Source organism: Salmo salar, chromosome 21, assembly GCF_965601325.2.
Source record: "Salmo salar chromosome 21, fSalSal1, whole genome shotgun sequence".
NCBI lineage: Eukaryota > Metazoa > Chordata > Actinopteri > Salmoniformes > Salmonidae > Salmo > Salmo salar.
Genome location: NC_138311.1, coordinates 35571234 through 35588631, shown reverse-complemented (window position 1 = coordinate 35588631; position 17398 = coordinate 35571234). Strand labels below are relative to the sequence as shown.

General features: G+C 42.8%; 1 protein-coding gene across 8 annotated transcripts in view; it reads right to left on the bottom strand.

The window, feature by feature from the left end:
- The window catches only part of LOC106582256 (mitogen-activated protein kinase kinase kinase kinase 4), a 98080-nt gene extending 87059 nt beyond the window's left edge, over nucleotides 1–11021 (bottom strand). For all 8 annotated transcript variants that reach the window (XM_014165141.3, XM_082967126.1, XM_045704715.2 and 5 more), the window contains exons 1-2: nucleotides 10655–11021; nucleotides 10280–10345 (exon numbers count right to left, since the gene is read on the bottom strand). In XM_014165141.3, coding sequence (XP_014020616.3) covers nucleotides 10280–10345; nucleotides 10655–10711 — 123 coding nt within the window. In that variant the 5' untranslated portion in view covers nucleotides 10712–11021. The remainder of the gene's footprint in view (nucleotides 1–10279; nucleotides 10346–10654) is intronic.
- Between the last annotated feature and the right edge of the window lie 6377 nt (nucleotides 11022–17398).

Sequence of the window (17398 nt, the reverse complement as noted above, 5' to 3'; positions counted from 1 at the left end):
AAGACTCCTGCATGTCTAGCTACATTTTTCTGCCAAAATTGTTGCAACCCCTATTACTTGCCTGTTCAACCTCTCTTTCGTATCGTCTGAGATTCCCAAAGATTGGAAAGCTGCCGCGGTCATCCCCCTCTTCAAAGGGGGTGACACTCTAGACCCAAACTGCTACAGGCCTATATCTATCCTACCCTGCCTTTCTAAGGTCTTCGAAAGTCAAGTTAACAAACAGATTACCGACCATTTCGAATCCCACCGTACCTTCTCCGCTATGCAATCTGGTTTCAGAGCTGGTCATGGGTGCACCTCAGCTACGCTCAAGGTCCTAAATGACATCATAACCGCCATCGATAAGAGACATTACTGTGCAGCCGTATTCATCGACCTGGCCAAGGCTTTCGACTCTGTCAATCACCACATCCTTATTGGCAGACTCGACAGCCTTGGTTTCTCAAATGATTGCCTCGCCTGATTCACCAACTACTTCTCTGATAGAGTTCAGTGTGTCAAATCAGAGGGCTTGTTGTCCGGACCTCTGGCAGTCTCTATGGGGGTGCCACAGGGTTCAATTCTCGGGCTTACTCTCTTCTCTGTATACATCAATGATGTTGCTCTTGCTGCTGGTGATTCTCTGATCCACCTCTACGCAGACGACACCATTCTGTATACTTCTGGCCCCTCTTTGGACACTGTGTTAACTAACCTCCAGACGAGCTTCAATGCCATACAACTCTCCTTCCGTGGCCTCCAACTGCTCTTAAACGCAGGTAAAACTAAATGCGTGCTTTTCAATCGATCACTGCCCGCACCTGCTCACCCGTCCACATCACTACTCTGGACGGTTCTGACTTAGAATATGTGGACAACTACAAATACCTGGGTGTCTGGTTAGACTGTAAACTCTCCTTCCAGACTCACATTAAGCATCTCCAATCCAAAATTAAATCTAGAATCGGCTTCCTATATCGCAACAAAGCATCCTTCACTCATGCTGCCAAACACACCCTCGTAAAACTGACCATCCTACCGATCCTCGACTTCGGTGATGTCATCTATAAAAAGCCTCCAACACTCTACTCAACAAACTGGATGCAGTCTATCACAGTGCCATCCGTTTTGTCACCAAAGCCCCATACACTACCCACCATTGCGACCTGTACGCTCTCGTTGGCTGGCCCTCGCTTCATACTCGTCGCCAAACCCACTGGCTACAGGTTATCTACAAATCTCTGCTAGGTAAAGCCCCGCCTTATCTCAGCTCACTGGTCACCATAGCAGCACCCACTCGTAGCACGCACTCCAGCAGGTATATCTCACTGGTCACCCCCAAAGCCAATTCTTCCTTTGGCCGCCTTTCCTTCCAGTTCTCTGCTGCCAATGACTGGAACGAACTGCAAAAATCTCTGAAGCTGGAGACTCATATCTCCCTCACTAGCTTTAAGCACCAGCTGTCAGAGCAGCTCACAGATCACTGCACCTGTACATAGCCCATCTGTAAACAGCCCATCTATCTACCTACCTCATTCCCATACAGTATTTATTTATTTATTTATCTTGCTCCTTTGCACCCCAGTATCTCTACTTGCACATTCATCTTCTGCACATCTACCATACCAGTGTTTAATTGCTATATTGTAATTACTTCGCCACCATGGCATATTTATTGCCTTAACTTACCTCATTTGCACTCACTGTATATAGACTTTTTGTTTTCTTTTGTTCTACTGTATTATTGACCGTATGTTTTGTTTATTCCATGTGTAACTCTGTTGTTTGTGTCGACTTGCTACGCTTTATCTTGGCCAGGTCGCAGTTGTAAATGAGAACTTGTTCTCAACTAGCCTACCTGGTTAAATAATGGTGAAATTAAAAAATAAAATAAAAATAACCCTCTTTAGGGATAGAGCTGCAGCCTCATTTTGAAAGACCTAAAAGCCAGCATAGCACACTTGTTCTCTACACACTACATAGACATAATACTGTAATGTCTTCTTCAGACCAATGAAACAATGCAAGCCTTGCAAAATAGCATTGTGGACTTCAAAGTTGTATCTGTGAAGAAAGTATCCAGTGAGCTGTCAAACCCACACAGAGGAAATAGTGTTTTCACAGAAATGCACTCAAAAAGATCAGTGCTGTCACTGTCTCTGGGAGCTAGAATGGCTGTCTATTTACCCCATTGTCTGAATGTTTTAGCCATTGGGCCGCCCTATAACAGAGCATGAACACATACTGAGTGCATTGTATAACAATCTGTCTCTTCACAGGGGACATAAAGATGCTTATGGTTTGGAAATTAATGAGTCTGAAGGCGATCAGGACAAACAAGCAGCTGGTGCTTGTGATGATTGTATTTTGTTTGAGGCACGCAAGCGAAGAACAACACTTAGCCCTTATTGATCAGGTCTCAACTCCCGTCACTGCGTCTTCATTTGGGTGGGCATGGCGCACTGGGGGCTAGCTGGGTAGATGGAAGGACTAAAGCTAGCTTAATAATCAGGGTGACAAGTTAAAAAGGGGGAGGAGGTAAATGGACAAGATCTAAATGAGGGGGTAAAGTTGCCGACCAGTCACATCATGGCCATAAGCTGCCAATTAGACATGGCTATGCATGGCTGGATAATGGGCCAGCCAGCCACCTGACCCTGAGGGCAGTCAGAGGGGTGTCAAGTCAATCTGGGGCCAAAAGCCAGGTCTCTCTCTCGCTCCCTCTTCACCCCCCCCCCCCCCCCCCCCCCCTCTTAATTCTCATGGACACAGCCCAGGCCTTGCATTCCACAATGAGGGCTTATCCACTACTGCCAGAGCAGAGGGAGAGGAAAGAGGTGGACTGCTGTATGTTTTGCAGCTTTTTCCACCATTCACAGCAAGCTGCCAGGGGGCTAAGCATTAGGCCGAGCCCATGTGCTTGGGTGGCCGGGCTCTGGGAAGGAAAGGACAACTGCAGTCTCTCTATTAAACTCTTGTTTAGGGAGAGTCGAGCCAGCGTTTCAGTTCGCAGTAGCAGTGACTTCATCTGGGTAGAATGTCGGTATGTTCATGAAGGACCTACACCTGGAGCAGGTAATGAGGGGAAACTAGGTGTTAACCACAAACAGTGTTTTAATTAGGTGGTAGCTAATGCCATGGACTGGTGTGCCTGACATTACTGTGAGAAGGAGCAATCCAGTGTTAAATGTACACTTTCCTTCAGTTTTTTTAAAGACACCAGCAGGGATGATGGTTTGAATCAGCAGAGGGTGGAAATGAAAGTCAGGTGAAAAATCAGGCCATACTTCTTGCCAGGCTTCTAGTACGTTTAAGCTACTGTAAGTAAGTGTAGGTGCCCACTACAAACTACATGGACACTGCACCGCATCACACCTCCCACCATGGACCATAACCCTGTTCCTCACTCGCTCTCTCATCTTTATTCTCTCTCATCTCTTGTAAACCTAGGGCAGATGGAGGAGGAGGTGGTGGAGGGTCAGGGCAGGGGGAGATCTCTAAAGCAGCCAGCTCCTGCAGAGCCAAGCCAAAATTCCCCCTGGCCCATCTGTAAAGTGCTGCAACGCTGTCTCTCCGTCTTTGCCAGTATTTACTCTGATGTAAGGTATTGATGCCCAACCCAAACATCCACCTGATAAAAGCCCTCGGTCCCGGAGAGAGAAGGAGAAGAAGAAGCCAGAGTTCAAAAAGAAAGCTCAGCCAACCATGCCTAGGTGCTTCAAACGAATGGAAAAGATGGACTGACACAGAACCTTCCTTCCGCCATGATCCAAAGATGTCCCTTGTAAACTTAATGATAGCTACAGGAGCTGATTTTTAGGTGCAGCCATAAAGGAATGTGTTATGCATAGGTATGGGTGAGGCACATACAGTACCAGTCAAAAGTTTGGACACACCTACTCATTCAAGGATTTTTCTTTATTTTTACTATTTTCTACATTGTAGAATAATACTGAAGACATCAAAACTATGAAATAACACATATGGAATAATGTAGTAACCAAAAATTGTTAAACAAATCAATATATATTTTATATTTGAGATTCTTCAAAGTAGCCACCCTTTGCCTTGATGACAGCTTTGCACACTCTTGGCATTCTCTCAACCAGCTTAATGAGGTAGTCAGCTGGAATGCATTTCAATTAAACAGGTGTGCCTTGTTAAAAGTTAATTTGTGGAATTTCTTTCCTTCTTAATGCGTTTGAGCCAGCTCAAATAAGCAATCAGACTCATTCGACATCTTTCTCTGTGTCCAAAATGGAACTTCAGATTGACATTGCATCAAACAGTGTGGGGTTTGGTAGTATCCAGATTTTCATATCGTCATACCGTCCTTCTGTCACCCCGGGATTTACTGTTTTACCGACTTGGTACACAAGGGGGCGCCAAAAACGCTAAAAATACCACTGGGCATCTATTACCAGAATGCTAACAAAATTTGCACAAGTAATAGAACATTTCCATGGAGGCTGCTAGCTAAATAAGCACAAACAAAAATAAACTAATTGCAAAGACAGGCAATCCAGCTCATAAAGTTAGACATTTATAGGGAGGAGCTAACCGAAGACTTTGGTGAGTTTGGACATGCTCTGCTCGAAGAAGAGGGAGGAGCAGACGGCCGAGAAATATCTTGCTGCGTTTTGTAAACGCAGATCTAAAATGCTTCTTATTGTAATTTCTGCTCAGCATCAGACAATTTTTGTGCTTCAGTTTCACTTCTAAACTCAGATGAGAATTCACGAACGGCATTCTATCAGCTGACAGCACTCTGACTGATGTCTAGCTACTTTTCTCCTCTCGGTGAAGCCAGACCATTTTTCTCCAGTAAAATGCAAGATTAACTTTAAGAAAAACATTAGGAAATATATCTGGCTTTATATGACAGGTCTAAACATTAGAAGAAAGACCTTGCTTTTTCATTGTAAGCTCATTTACTTGTGTGGCTGGCAGTCAAATACACTTCTGTTGTCATCTGATGAAAATTCATCAATTTTCTGAACGTGTTGCACTAATGTATTTTCTGTTAAGGAAAACTATAGTTGCATGTCCCTAATCACTCTATAGAAGCAAAAAAACACTTGACTTTCAATATAAAACTAAAACCCTTCTCCCGTTGTGCTATTTACAATCACCTGACTGGTTCAGCTGTTCTGGGTAACTACGTAAGCTTCATAATGTGAAATAATGTGACAGGTGAAATGAAAAACACAATCTACTTTATCTCCTAACGCATTGCACAAGTTGAAAAAAAATATCTATAAATATCCAAATGTATTGAAAAACTTCAAAGAAATCATTTCAACGGTATAGACGGTAAGGAAAAACCATCCCGTGGCTATTTCCAAATACCCCGGTATACACCGTACACCGCTCAAGCCACCAACTTCTCATCATTACATGATGACTTCTGCCATTTTGATACTTCCTCACGTCTGACTAACATCCACCAGCTCTCTACAGCAAAGCTGATGACCAAGCAAACAATATCAAGTTCCTTGAAAATAACCATGTCAGACTAACTAGAATTAACTGAACCGTTGACCAGTTGTAGAGTGGACCAGACAGTTATTATCAGGGGTTATAATTGGGTTAAAATATTTACCCCCACGGGGGAAATGCTAGACTTACTCGTTGACTGACAGTGTGGGTAGGATGTTTTTAGGACTAGAGGGTGTGAGACATGCATGCAGAATGTCCCATTACAACTCCTGCTCTAAACAAAAACACCTTTGATTATGAGATTCTCTCTCTATGTTGACTCCAATGCTTCCCACAGTTGTGTCAAGTTGGCTGGATGTCCTTTGGGTGGTGGACCATTGTTGATACACACAAGAAACTATTCAGCATGAAAAACCCATCAGCGTTGCAGTTCTTGACACAAACTGGTGTGCCTGGCACCTACTTCCATACCCCTTTTAAAGGCACTTAAATCTTTTGTCTTGCCCATTCACCCTATGAATGGCACACACACAATCCATGTCTCAATTGTCTCAAGGCTTAAAAATCCTTATTTAACCTGTCTCCTCCCCTTCATCTACACTGATTGAAGTGAATTTAACAATTGACATCAATAAGGGATCATAGCTTTCACCTGGACTCACCTGGTCAGTCTGTCATTTTCGTAATGTGTTGCATACTAAGTGTAGTTTGTATTTACAATGGTGTTTGTGCTTCACTGGTTGCCCTTTTCTTGTGGCAACAGGTCACAAATATTCCTGCTGTGATTGCACACTGTGGTATTTCAACTAATAGACATGGGAATTTATCAAAACTGGATTTGGGAGTTTATCAAAATTGGATTTGTTTTCTTTGTGGGTCTGTGTAATCTGAGGGAAATCTCTCTCTCCACCACAACAGCTGCTGTCCACACAGCTACAAAAAAAGGCATTAGCACGTCTGAATATGATGACCAATCAAAAAGGGCTGTAGATCGAATATACACATGCAGATCCTAACACAAACACACACAGCTGTAGATCAAAACATATGCAAACCCCAAACACACACCAAGACTGAGGCACTAAATGAATGTGGGATATGGGAAACTCTCTATTTTAATGACCGAGTAGGCTTAATCCACCGGCAGCCTTCATAACGTTGGCAGTCCCTAAACAATATGATTTGATGCAACATTTCTTTATGCCTAGTTATTTATATATAGCAAATTGTTTATGTGCCAGTCCCCAGATCTAAGAAGACATTGTAGCTAGCTACTCATGGTGAAATTATTTCATATAAAACAAGTTGATTCAGTCAAGAATATCATCTGTTCAAGAGAAAATGGCTGCTACAGAATGTATGTTTTTAGATTTATGTACAGAGAATATCTGCAACAGTCCCTAAAAGGAAGACAATCTGTCAGCACACACCCAAATGCAGAGTGGATGGTTTTAGACAGAATCAAGATAATGACACACTACAGAAAAATCTTGGTTGTATCTTGATGTTGACATTCTGTAGATTCCTGGAGGGAGGAGGGGCCTGTATCTTCAGTAGCTGTGTGTGGGTAAAATCACCGGGGAAGCCAATGCAGAAGAAAAGGCATATATTACAACCTGTGTTGTGATAATTGGGTTGTTTGCTCTATAACCTGTTAGTTCATATGCCTGGACACCGTGATATATAGGCCTAAAGGCCGAGACAATAAGAAAACCGTGACAGAATAAATTCAACCACACATTTCTTTCATCACAAAACCGGAGAGCAACATCTGTCCGGTGAAGTCCACAAAACATATTGCATGTAACAAACAGTTACATGCCATAGGCATGGTCAAGCAAAGTAATGTTTTTGACAAATTTTCAGACTACTAATCAACTATTGATTTAGAACCATGGAGAGTTACCGCAAGTCACAAAGAAAACGGGAGCTGCTTCCACTATTCCGGCACCATTTCAACATCTAATCACCTATGCTTAGTCTAATACAATGGCAACTAAAAGATAGCAAAAACGATTTAGTCCCATCAATGTAAGCGAAATATGATGTGGCTGTCCATGGTACTGATTTCTGTGTGTGTGTAAGTAGAAAAAACATGTTGACTCACTCTACATGTAGAGATACGCCAATACCATTCCCCTCTTTCATGTTGCCTAAACGGTCTATCACTCGGTCATACAGTACACGCTTTTAGTTTTTTTTGTCCTAGACTACCTGGCTAAAATACTTGCTCACTAGACTAACTTCCTTTCATGGGCAACGATGTGCCAGGCCAGCTAGATAACATTAGCATACTATATCTAGCTACATGTTGATCTTCCATCCTCTCAGGCCAGGGGCACAATGTATGAATTTACGGTTGATCAGAATCGCCATTATAATCATTAGCCAGTACGGAGAATTAAGTAAAATCACAAATCCAAATCCCTATCTCCATCCATGGCTAATTTAGAAAAAGGGACGATTTTAGCCAGCTAGCCACCAGAGGACAACAACACATTGAAATGCAACAAATTAATTTTTGTTTTCCGCAATAATGACATTTGGCTTGTGATTGGTCTGAAGCCAAACCCAAACTGGCTTCCCTTGATCATTTTTTTGGGGTGCGCCAGGACCATTCACAGCTGAGCTCACTCAGTTTAGCTCAACGCTAATTGGCTATTATTTTAATCAAGGGATGCCAAATGCTCGCTGGCTTCCCATGCATTCAATGATACGGGTGGCAACAATGTCACACTCTTTCTGACCAGACATCAGATAGATATGCTACACAGCTAGCCTTCGCCAGCAGCATACCACCCTGCATCCCACTGCTGGCTTGCTTCTGAAGCTAAGCAGGGTTGGTCCCTGGATGGGAGACCAGATTCTGCTGGAAGTGGTGTTGGAGGGCCAGTAGGAGGCACCCTTTCCTCTGGTCTAAATTAAATATCCCATTGCCCTGTGTAGGGGGATGTTAAACGGTGGACTGACTCTGTGGTTGTTAAAAATCCCATGGCATTTACTGTAAGAGTAGGGGTGTTAACCCTGGTGTCCTGGCTAAATTCCCAATCTGACCATCATGGTAACCTAATCATCCCCAGCTTACAATTGGCTCATTCATCCCTCTGTAACTGTTCCCCAAGTTGTTGCTGTAAATGACAATGTGTTCTCAGTCAACTTACCTGTTAAAAAAAAACATAGTGAGACAGAGGGATGCTTTCTCCAGTGAGATACATTCAGCCTCTTGAAAATGTATGAGAGACAAAAGATAGATATTTTTGGGACACCTGGCTTCCGTTGGCGTCCATGAATACACACCACTGTGTATCCTCACACTGAACCTCTGACTTGTCCTCTGATTATTACATGTTTCTATCATACCCTGCTGAACAGCTATGTAGAGCTGATGGAGGTCAGCTTGGATCACTGTATCACTGGATATCGACTGACTCAGTTCATCACTAGGCCCCTGTGTGATCTGCACTGATCCAGTCCTGGTCAGCCAGGTCATTGTATACAGTAGGGTGTAGTAGTGTACACTGTGAATCCATGTGTTTGTTGGAGTGTTTCCAGTCCTGGTCAGCCCGGTCATTGTATACAGTAGGGTGTAGTAGTGTACACTGTGAATCCATGTGTTTGTTGGAGTGTTTCTAGTCCTGGTCAGCCCGGTCATTGTATACAGTAGGGTGTAGTAGTGTACACTGTGAATCCATGTGTTTGTTGGAGTGTTTCCAGTCCTGGTCAGCCCGGTCATTGTATACAGTAGGGTGTAGTAGTGTACACTGTGAATCCATGTGTTTGTTGGAGTGTTTCCAGTCCTGGTCAGCCCGGTCATTGTATACAGTAGGGTGTAGTAGTGTACACTGTGAATCCATGTGTTTGTTGGAGTGTTTCCAGTCCTGGTCAGCCCGGTCATTGTATACAGTAGGGTGTAGTAGTGTACACTGTGAATCCATGTGTTTGTTGGAGTGTTTCCACCCACGGAGGACTCTTTTGTCCAAATGTTAGTTTTACAGATCGTTTTATGTGAAATAAGTTTATGTATTTGACATATGTAATTAATTACATAATCTATATAGCGCAATTTATTTGGCTTTGAGTTGGCACTTTTGAGACTATCCCATTGCATATGCTACCAGGCAAGCTAAATCATAATCAAATTGGCTATTTGAAAGTTTTCAAACAATATATTTGACCCAGGTCTAATAGTCTTCCATTGGAATCCATGTGACCAATAAAATCAGGCGACAACTGGGTGATGCAAGTCGTCTATTTTGAACAAGTCTGGACATATTCTCTCTTTCTACAAGGTAACAGCAGCTTCAAAACAACAGGATGTGATGTAGGTAGGCTGCTCTAACCATTCTCCAGTGACATGGGGAAGGGGTGACGGTAGCTGGATACTGTAGGCGCAATCTCCTCCACATCGAATCCCATGCTGAGCTAGTCGACTGTTATTACAGTGGCATGTCAATTTGCCTATCACGGCATCGGATCTGAGTATACAGTAGGCCTAACTAGAATGCGCAAACGTGCACACCCAGTAGCGCAACGGGAGAAGTTTGTCAGGCGCGTATGATAGCCTAAGCATTGGCAGGAAAATGAGGGTCTGGTTTGGCTTACATGTTGTTGACGGATAAATAAACGAACAGTTGGTAAGTCCTAACACAATAAAACACACGAAAAAATCGTTAAGAAAATAAAAGGAACAGTTATATAGGTTGGCCTTTACATCTCAGCGCATTACTAATCCAGTCCGCACTGGTCCAACGGTCTATAATTGCAGCTTCTCTTGAGCAGGGAGAAAAATACATGTTTGAGCTAGTTTCCGCCTATTTCGAGTATATAGCCTATATGGAATATGAAAATCCAAACAAACCTTGTATACTTGTCCATAGGTACCATTGCCGACCACTTCCACCAGTTCGAAAATACCAGCTGGGTCCTATAAAATTAAATGATCAAATGGTTAACATTTACCAAATAACTGTTTGTGAGAGAGGGATGGTTTAGTATGGGCCACGTTACAACCCGTTAAATCAGGTGGTTTCGACCGAATTGCCTCATATCCCAGAGCATTACAAACAAAAGAATGATAGGAACTCAGCCATCTAACGGTATCCACAACAAGAACAACACATACTATTTGTGACACATTTTACCAGGGTTTATCCCATGGTGGCGTCAATAAAATTGCAATACAAGGATTTGAACAGCAAATAACACAAATCCGCATAACATGCATTACACTCACCCGCAAAGCGGCAAGGTCTATGTCCACTAGACTTTTAGCTGGAGACTCGTTCGCCATTTTTCAATAATAAATAGAAATTGCAACGTCTATTTTAGTCTCTTCAAGTCAATTGTCTATATGCAATGCCGTAATCTCATAATTGAAATTGTTATCTTATTCCTTACTAATGTAATGTCGATCAAAAGCGGGTTTTTCTTTGTAAACTACTCCCGTCGTTGTCGAGCGGACGCGATTACTCCATATTGCGCTACCACGGTTGGCAGTGAGCTTGCTCCTCTCAATTCTCCGCCCTGCCCCTCTCTCGCTCTCAATTCAATTTAAGAGCTTTATCTCTCGTTCTCGCTCTCCCACTCACTCCACTCTAAAGCCTCACCAACACAGGAAGCAGAATCAGTCAGTGTTTGAGAGACAGATAGACCGAGAGAAAGACGCTGCAGGTGCAGGGGGGAGTGGATGGAGAGAATAATAGTGAAGAGCTCCCCATCAGAAATTAATCCAAACATGCTGAATTCGTGTACCCTGCTGCTAAACTCATAATAATGACTTTTTGAGCATTGTTGTTTTCCTGTAGTCTTCATAAAACCACATCCATGCAAGTACACAATCTTTATTTGACCCTGGGTCTGTTAATCAAATTGTATTGGTGGGAGAGGGATTGAAGTGGAGATCAGTGTCACCTTTTGGATTTATTCATGTTTATGATGGATAAATAAACTGTTTACTATATTACTGTAAGGTGTAGCCAAAATGTGTTTATGTGCTTGCAAGGGCTCTCTCTTCTTTCTGCTGTCTGTCAGTTTGTTAGATAAGGCTTTCGGTCAGTTAACTCATTAGTCTTTAACAATGACAAATAGCCTGTAATTCCTAAAAAGGACGTTTTGTAGCTTTAGTGCAGACAATGTTTACAGTGGTAGATCAGCTAAACGGCTGAATTGTACTGAATCAATACATCCTCTCAAAACATTGACTTAACCAACAAAAGCTGGACAAACCTTCTTTATAAATCTATGAAAACACCCTCCATCTTTCTCTGAGGCCTGTGCTGTAGGCAACACAGTAACGTGGTGAATGTCGCCAACCTCCAGCTCTCTATGTCAGATGAACAGTTAATTAGAGCATGTGAAATGGAAGCAGTGATAAATATTTCACCACTGCTGTCAACCCTGGTATTGTTGTTGGGTTCTATCCCATTGCTTCCAACACCACTGAATATCAGCAGACTTTTTTGCAAACTCTTTTCATGTCATACGCAATGACTGAAATGTCAGTGAGCAGGCTGTTTGTCCAGGCTGTGTCCCAAAGCAAGGTGCTCTTTGTGGGGATCAGTTTCCTATCCATGCCCCATGACTCAACTAAGACAGGCCCATGAAGGCCCCAAATTATCCTGTATATAACAGCAGTCATTGCTGCTGAAGAACTAGGTTAGTCATGCTGTCCCACCATCAACATCACAGTACTAAAGTTTGTAAATGTGTTTATCTTGTTGCCATCATTAAAATGGTTCCCTATTTCTTCCGGCCACAGCTGTCTTTACAATGTGGCAATGTCACAGTTCTTCTAGCTGCCAGAAATAGGACATGTACATTATTTACTGCTATACGTACGTCTGACTGCTGGGTATTGTCTGAGCGGGCCGCTGAGGCCCTGGACTGTGGGAAGAAATATATGACAGTGGAAGTATGTACATGGAAGTATGTACAATGCATTCGGAAAGTATTCAGACCCCTTCCCTTTTTCCACATTTTGTTACATTACAGCCTTATTCTAAAATGGATTAAATAAAATAAAATCTTCATCAATCTACTCACAATAGCCCATAATAACAAGGTGAAAACTGTTTTTTAGAAATGTTAGCAAATTTATTACAAATAAAAATTGAGCTCAGGTGCATCCTGTTTCCATTGATCATTCTGTGGTAAATTTAATTGATTGGACATGATTTGGAAAGGCACACACCTCTCTATATAAGGTCCCACATTTGACAGTGCATGTCAGAGCAAAAACCATGAGGTCGAAGGAATTGTCCGTAGAGCTCCGAGACAGGATTGTGTCGAGGCACAGATCTGAGGAAGGGTACCAAAACATTTCTGCAGCATTTAAGGTCCCCAAGAACACAGTGACATTCTTAAATTGAAGCAGTTTGAAAACACCAAGTCTCTAGAGCTGGCCGCCCGGCCAAACTGAGCAATCGGGGGAGAAGGGCCTTGGTCAGGGAGGTGACCAAGAACCCGATAGTCACTCTGACAGAGCTCCAGAGTTCAGGTCTTCAGGTCTTTATGGTAGTGTGGCCAGACGGAAGCCACTCCTCAGTAAAAGGCACATAACAGCCCCCTATGAGTTTGCTAAAAGGCACCTAAAGGACTCTAACCATGAGAAACAAGATTCTCTGGTCTGATGAAACTGAAATTGAACTCTTTGGCCTGAATGCCAAGCATCACGTCTGGGGGAAATCTGGCACCATCCCTACTGTTAAGCAAGGTGGTGGCAGAATCATGCAGTTGGGATGTTTTTCAGCGGCAGGGACTGGGAGACTAGTCAGGATCAACGGAAAGATGAATGCAGTAAAGTACAGAGCGATCCTTGATTAAAACCTGCTCCAGAGCACTCAGGACCTCAGACTGGGGTGAAAGTTCACCTTCCAACAGGACAACAACCCAAAGCACACAGTCAAGACAATGCAGGAGTGGCTTCGGGACAAGTCTCTGAGTATATACACTACCGTTCAAAAGTTTGGGGTCACTTAGAAATGTCCTTGTTTTTGAAAGAAAGCACATTTTTGTCCATTAAATAACATCAAACTGATCAGAAATACAGTGTAGACATTGTTAATGCATCCCAGAGTCGCCTCTTCACTGTTGACGTTGAGACTGCTGTTTTGCAGGCACTATTTAATGAAGCTGCCAGTTGACTGTGCGGCGTCTGTTTCTCAAACTAGACACGCTAATGTACTTGTCCTCTTGCTCAGTTGTGCACCGGAGCCTCCCACTCCTCTTTCTATTCTGGTTAGAGACCATTTGCGCTGTTCTGTGAAGGGAGTAGTACACAGCGTTGTACGAGATCTTCAGTTTCTTGGCAATTTCTCACATGGAATTGCCTTCATTTCTCAGAACAAGAATAGACTGACGAGTTTCAGAAGAAAGTTCTTTGTTTCTTGCCATTTTGAGCCTGTAATTGAACCCACAAATGCTGATGCTCCAGCGTCTTTAATCAGGACAACAGTTTTCAGCTGTGCTAACATAATTGCAAAAGGGTTTTCTAATGATCAATTAGCCTTTTAAAACGATAAACTTGGATTAGCTAACACAACGTGCCATTGGAAAACAGGAGTGATGGTTGCTGATAATGGGCCTCTGTACTGTATGCCTATGTAGATATTCCATTTAAAAAAATCAGCCGTTTCCAGCTACAATAGTCATTTACAACATTAACAATGTCTACACTGTATTTCTGATCAATTTGATGTTATTTTAATGGACAAACAATGTGTTTTTCTTTAAAAAACAAGGACATTTCTAAGTGACCCCAAACTTTTGAACAGTTTTGTATATTTTCACAGTAATTCTATTCAATACATTTCCTTTTCACCATGTTCTATAGAGCATCTATCCCTGCTCTTTTGTTGAATGTGAATTATATTTCTCTGGCATCACATGGCCTTTATGATTAGTTCACCTCAGTCAAAAGGGCCTTATTGTAACATAAGAGCATTTTATTCTGCATCTGCACTGCACTGTAATACCACTCATATTGCAGTCAGTTGTTACTCTATCTCATATACACTGAGTGCACAAAACATTACAAACACCTTCCTAATATTGAGTTGCACACCCTTTTGCCCTGAGAACAGCCTAAAAACTTGTCTGGGCATGAACTCTACAAGGTGTCGAAAGCGTTCCAAGGGGGATGCTGGTCCATGTTGACTCCAACGCTCCCCACAGTTGTGTCAAGTTAGCTGGATGTGGGCCATTCTTGATACACACAGGAAACTGTTGAGTGTGAACAACCCAGCAGTGTTGCAGTTCTTGACACCAAACCAGTGTCCCTGGCACCTACTACCATACCCCGTTCAAAGGCACTTGAATCTTTTTTCTTGCCCATTCACCCTGTAAATGTCACACATCCACAATCCATGTCTCAAGGCTTGAAAACATTTCTTTAACCTGTCTCCTCCCCTTGATCTACACCAGCGGTAGGCAACCCTGTTCCTGGAGTGCCACAGATACTGCAGGATTGTGTTCCAACTAGGCAGCACACCTGACCAACTGAGCTAATTGATCAGTTCAGTGATTGCCTAAATTCAACACACCTGGTCTTCTAGGTCGGTTAAAAACTTGACTAGGGTTGCCTAACCCTGATCTACACTGATTGAAGTGGATTTAACTGGTGACATCAGTAAGGGATCATAGCATTTACCTGGATTCACCTGGTCTGTGTCATGGAAAGAGCAGGTGTTCTTAATGTTTTGTACACTCAGTGTATGTAATGTACGTTTCTTTAATGCCAACACCCTATACATTACAATGATATCACTTTCCAAATTGCATTCCCTCACAGAATCTAATTTGGCAATATGGGAAGTAAACAGTTCCTCGGTTCCTAAACATTTCCTCATCACTCAGTCTGTGTGATTTCTCTCATGTAAGCAGATCCAAATATGCCCAAAACAAAATCTCTCATTAACCATTGCAGTCTATAAAAGTAGAGTAAAGTTCAATATTTGAGCATCCAAACAGAATATTTAAATATTGTCTGTCCTAACAACCTCATACCTCCCCCTACACACTAGAGCTGGTTGGGTAAACAGAAGAGATTCACCTCAGGGTGTGTGTGTGTGTGTGTGTGTGTGTGTGTGTGTGTGTGTGTGTGTGTGTGTGTGTGTGTGTGTGTGTGTGTGTGTGTGTGTGTGTGTGTGAGTGCGTGCGTGTTTGCCTACTTGCCTCGGGCGCAAAAGTGGAAAACAAGAGCAGACACATTGAAGAGGGAGGTAAAGACTTGGAAGTGCAAAAGCAGAGCCATTCAATTCTTCCTGTTTATTCAGTATTACAGTTAACCACCTTTACAACCTGTGGTGTCTGATACCTGTCACACTGTGCTTGTACACACACAAACACTGCTTCCTCCTCCGGCCACAGAGAAAAGCAAAACCGTTTGCATACAATATATAGGCGGCAGGTGTGGGCAAAAAGACAATGTTTGTTCAGGACCCATCCAGCTACCACAGCACTCCAGACACAATCACACACTTTCACAGATGGTCTGCACTGAGGTGAGGAAGAGGGAGGGAGGGAGGGAGGGGTTTTATGGGCAGGTGAACGATATGAAGAGTTTTCCGTGGCCCTTTACCCCATAATATACACTAGAGACAAGGATAACATTTTGGACACCCTTCTAAACAAATGCAACCCATCTTATACTCCTGCTGAGTAGACAGTACCTCAGTTACTCTGGTCTAGAAAACAATGTTGTGACAATACTCAAATTACTATGCAAATACTCCTCGTGTCTGCGTTGTAATTCCGGTACAACCCAGTTACACAACTAGTTTCATATTTACAGATAAGATGTGTATGGTGTTTGAGGGGAGAATATACAGGAGGGGAGAATATACAGGATGTGTGTGTGTAACTCAAAAGCCTCAGCCAATTTCACGCACCTCCAGGGGATAGGTTTATTACAAAAAGATAATCTAAATGAAATGAGATGCCAACAAACATAATATCTCACGGGATCTGTTGGTTCAAGCATCATGTGATACGATGATACAGTTCCAGGCTTCTGTACTGTCATGCACCACAAGTGTGTGTGTGTGTGTGTGTGTGCGCACACCTGAGTGCTTGAGTGTGTTTTACAAACTCGTAAGGGCTGCGACAGGATCAGCAAAGACCTGGAGTTCCAGCTGGATGATGACTTAGTTAAGTCACCTACCATAACAAAAACAACTCTACGACATTACATGGCAAAAATTACTTTACAGAGACATCCTCAAACCTGTTCCTTCCGTCAGATATACCTTAAACCATGTATAAACATGTACAGATAAACCATACACGCAGATAGCTGTAGGCTATACATTCTCAAGCTGATTGATGTAAACACAGACTAACACAGCACATGAAATTTGGAAAAATATTAAATTACTTCGATCGATCTATTGGGAAATATATTACGGTTCTGAATCAACATATTCACCTCATGGATCAAGGCCTTATATTGACATCTGTGCTCAGCATCTAGGTGACCATCAAAGGCAGACAGGTGTGTTCTGTCTGTTGTTGTTGTCACAAAGGGAGAACATGAGGAGTCTGTCTGTCTGTCTGAGTGTCTGTGAACTCAGTGCCCCAACAATCACCACACTGAGTGACTCATCTACTGTAAGTCTCCACTACCACCCGGTGGTCAAACAACATTACTGCAGGCTACCAACAGCTAAGAGCTCAACGTCACTGCCCAGCAACAGCCACATTGCAGACTAACTATACACTGTGTACAAAACATTACGAACACCTGGGCTGTGACTGTCAGGTTGTGGTGCTGACCACAGTGCATGCTGGGTATACTGCAGCTGGTGGAGTTGCTGTCACAATGGGTCCAGTGGCAGTCTGGGCCAACTGCACGCACCAGGTAGGAAGACATTTTTTTATTAAATATTTTATTTAACTAGGTAAGTCAGTTAAGAACAAATTCTTAATTACAATGACGGCCTACCCCGGCCAAGCCCTAACCCGGGCGACGCCCTATGGGACT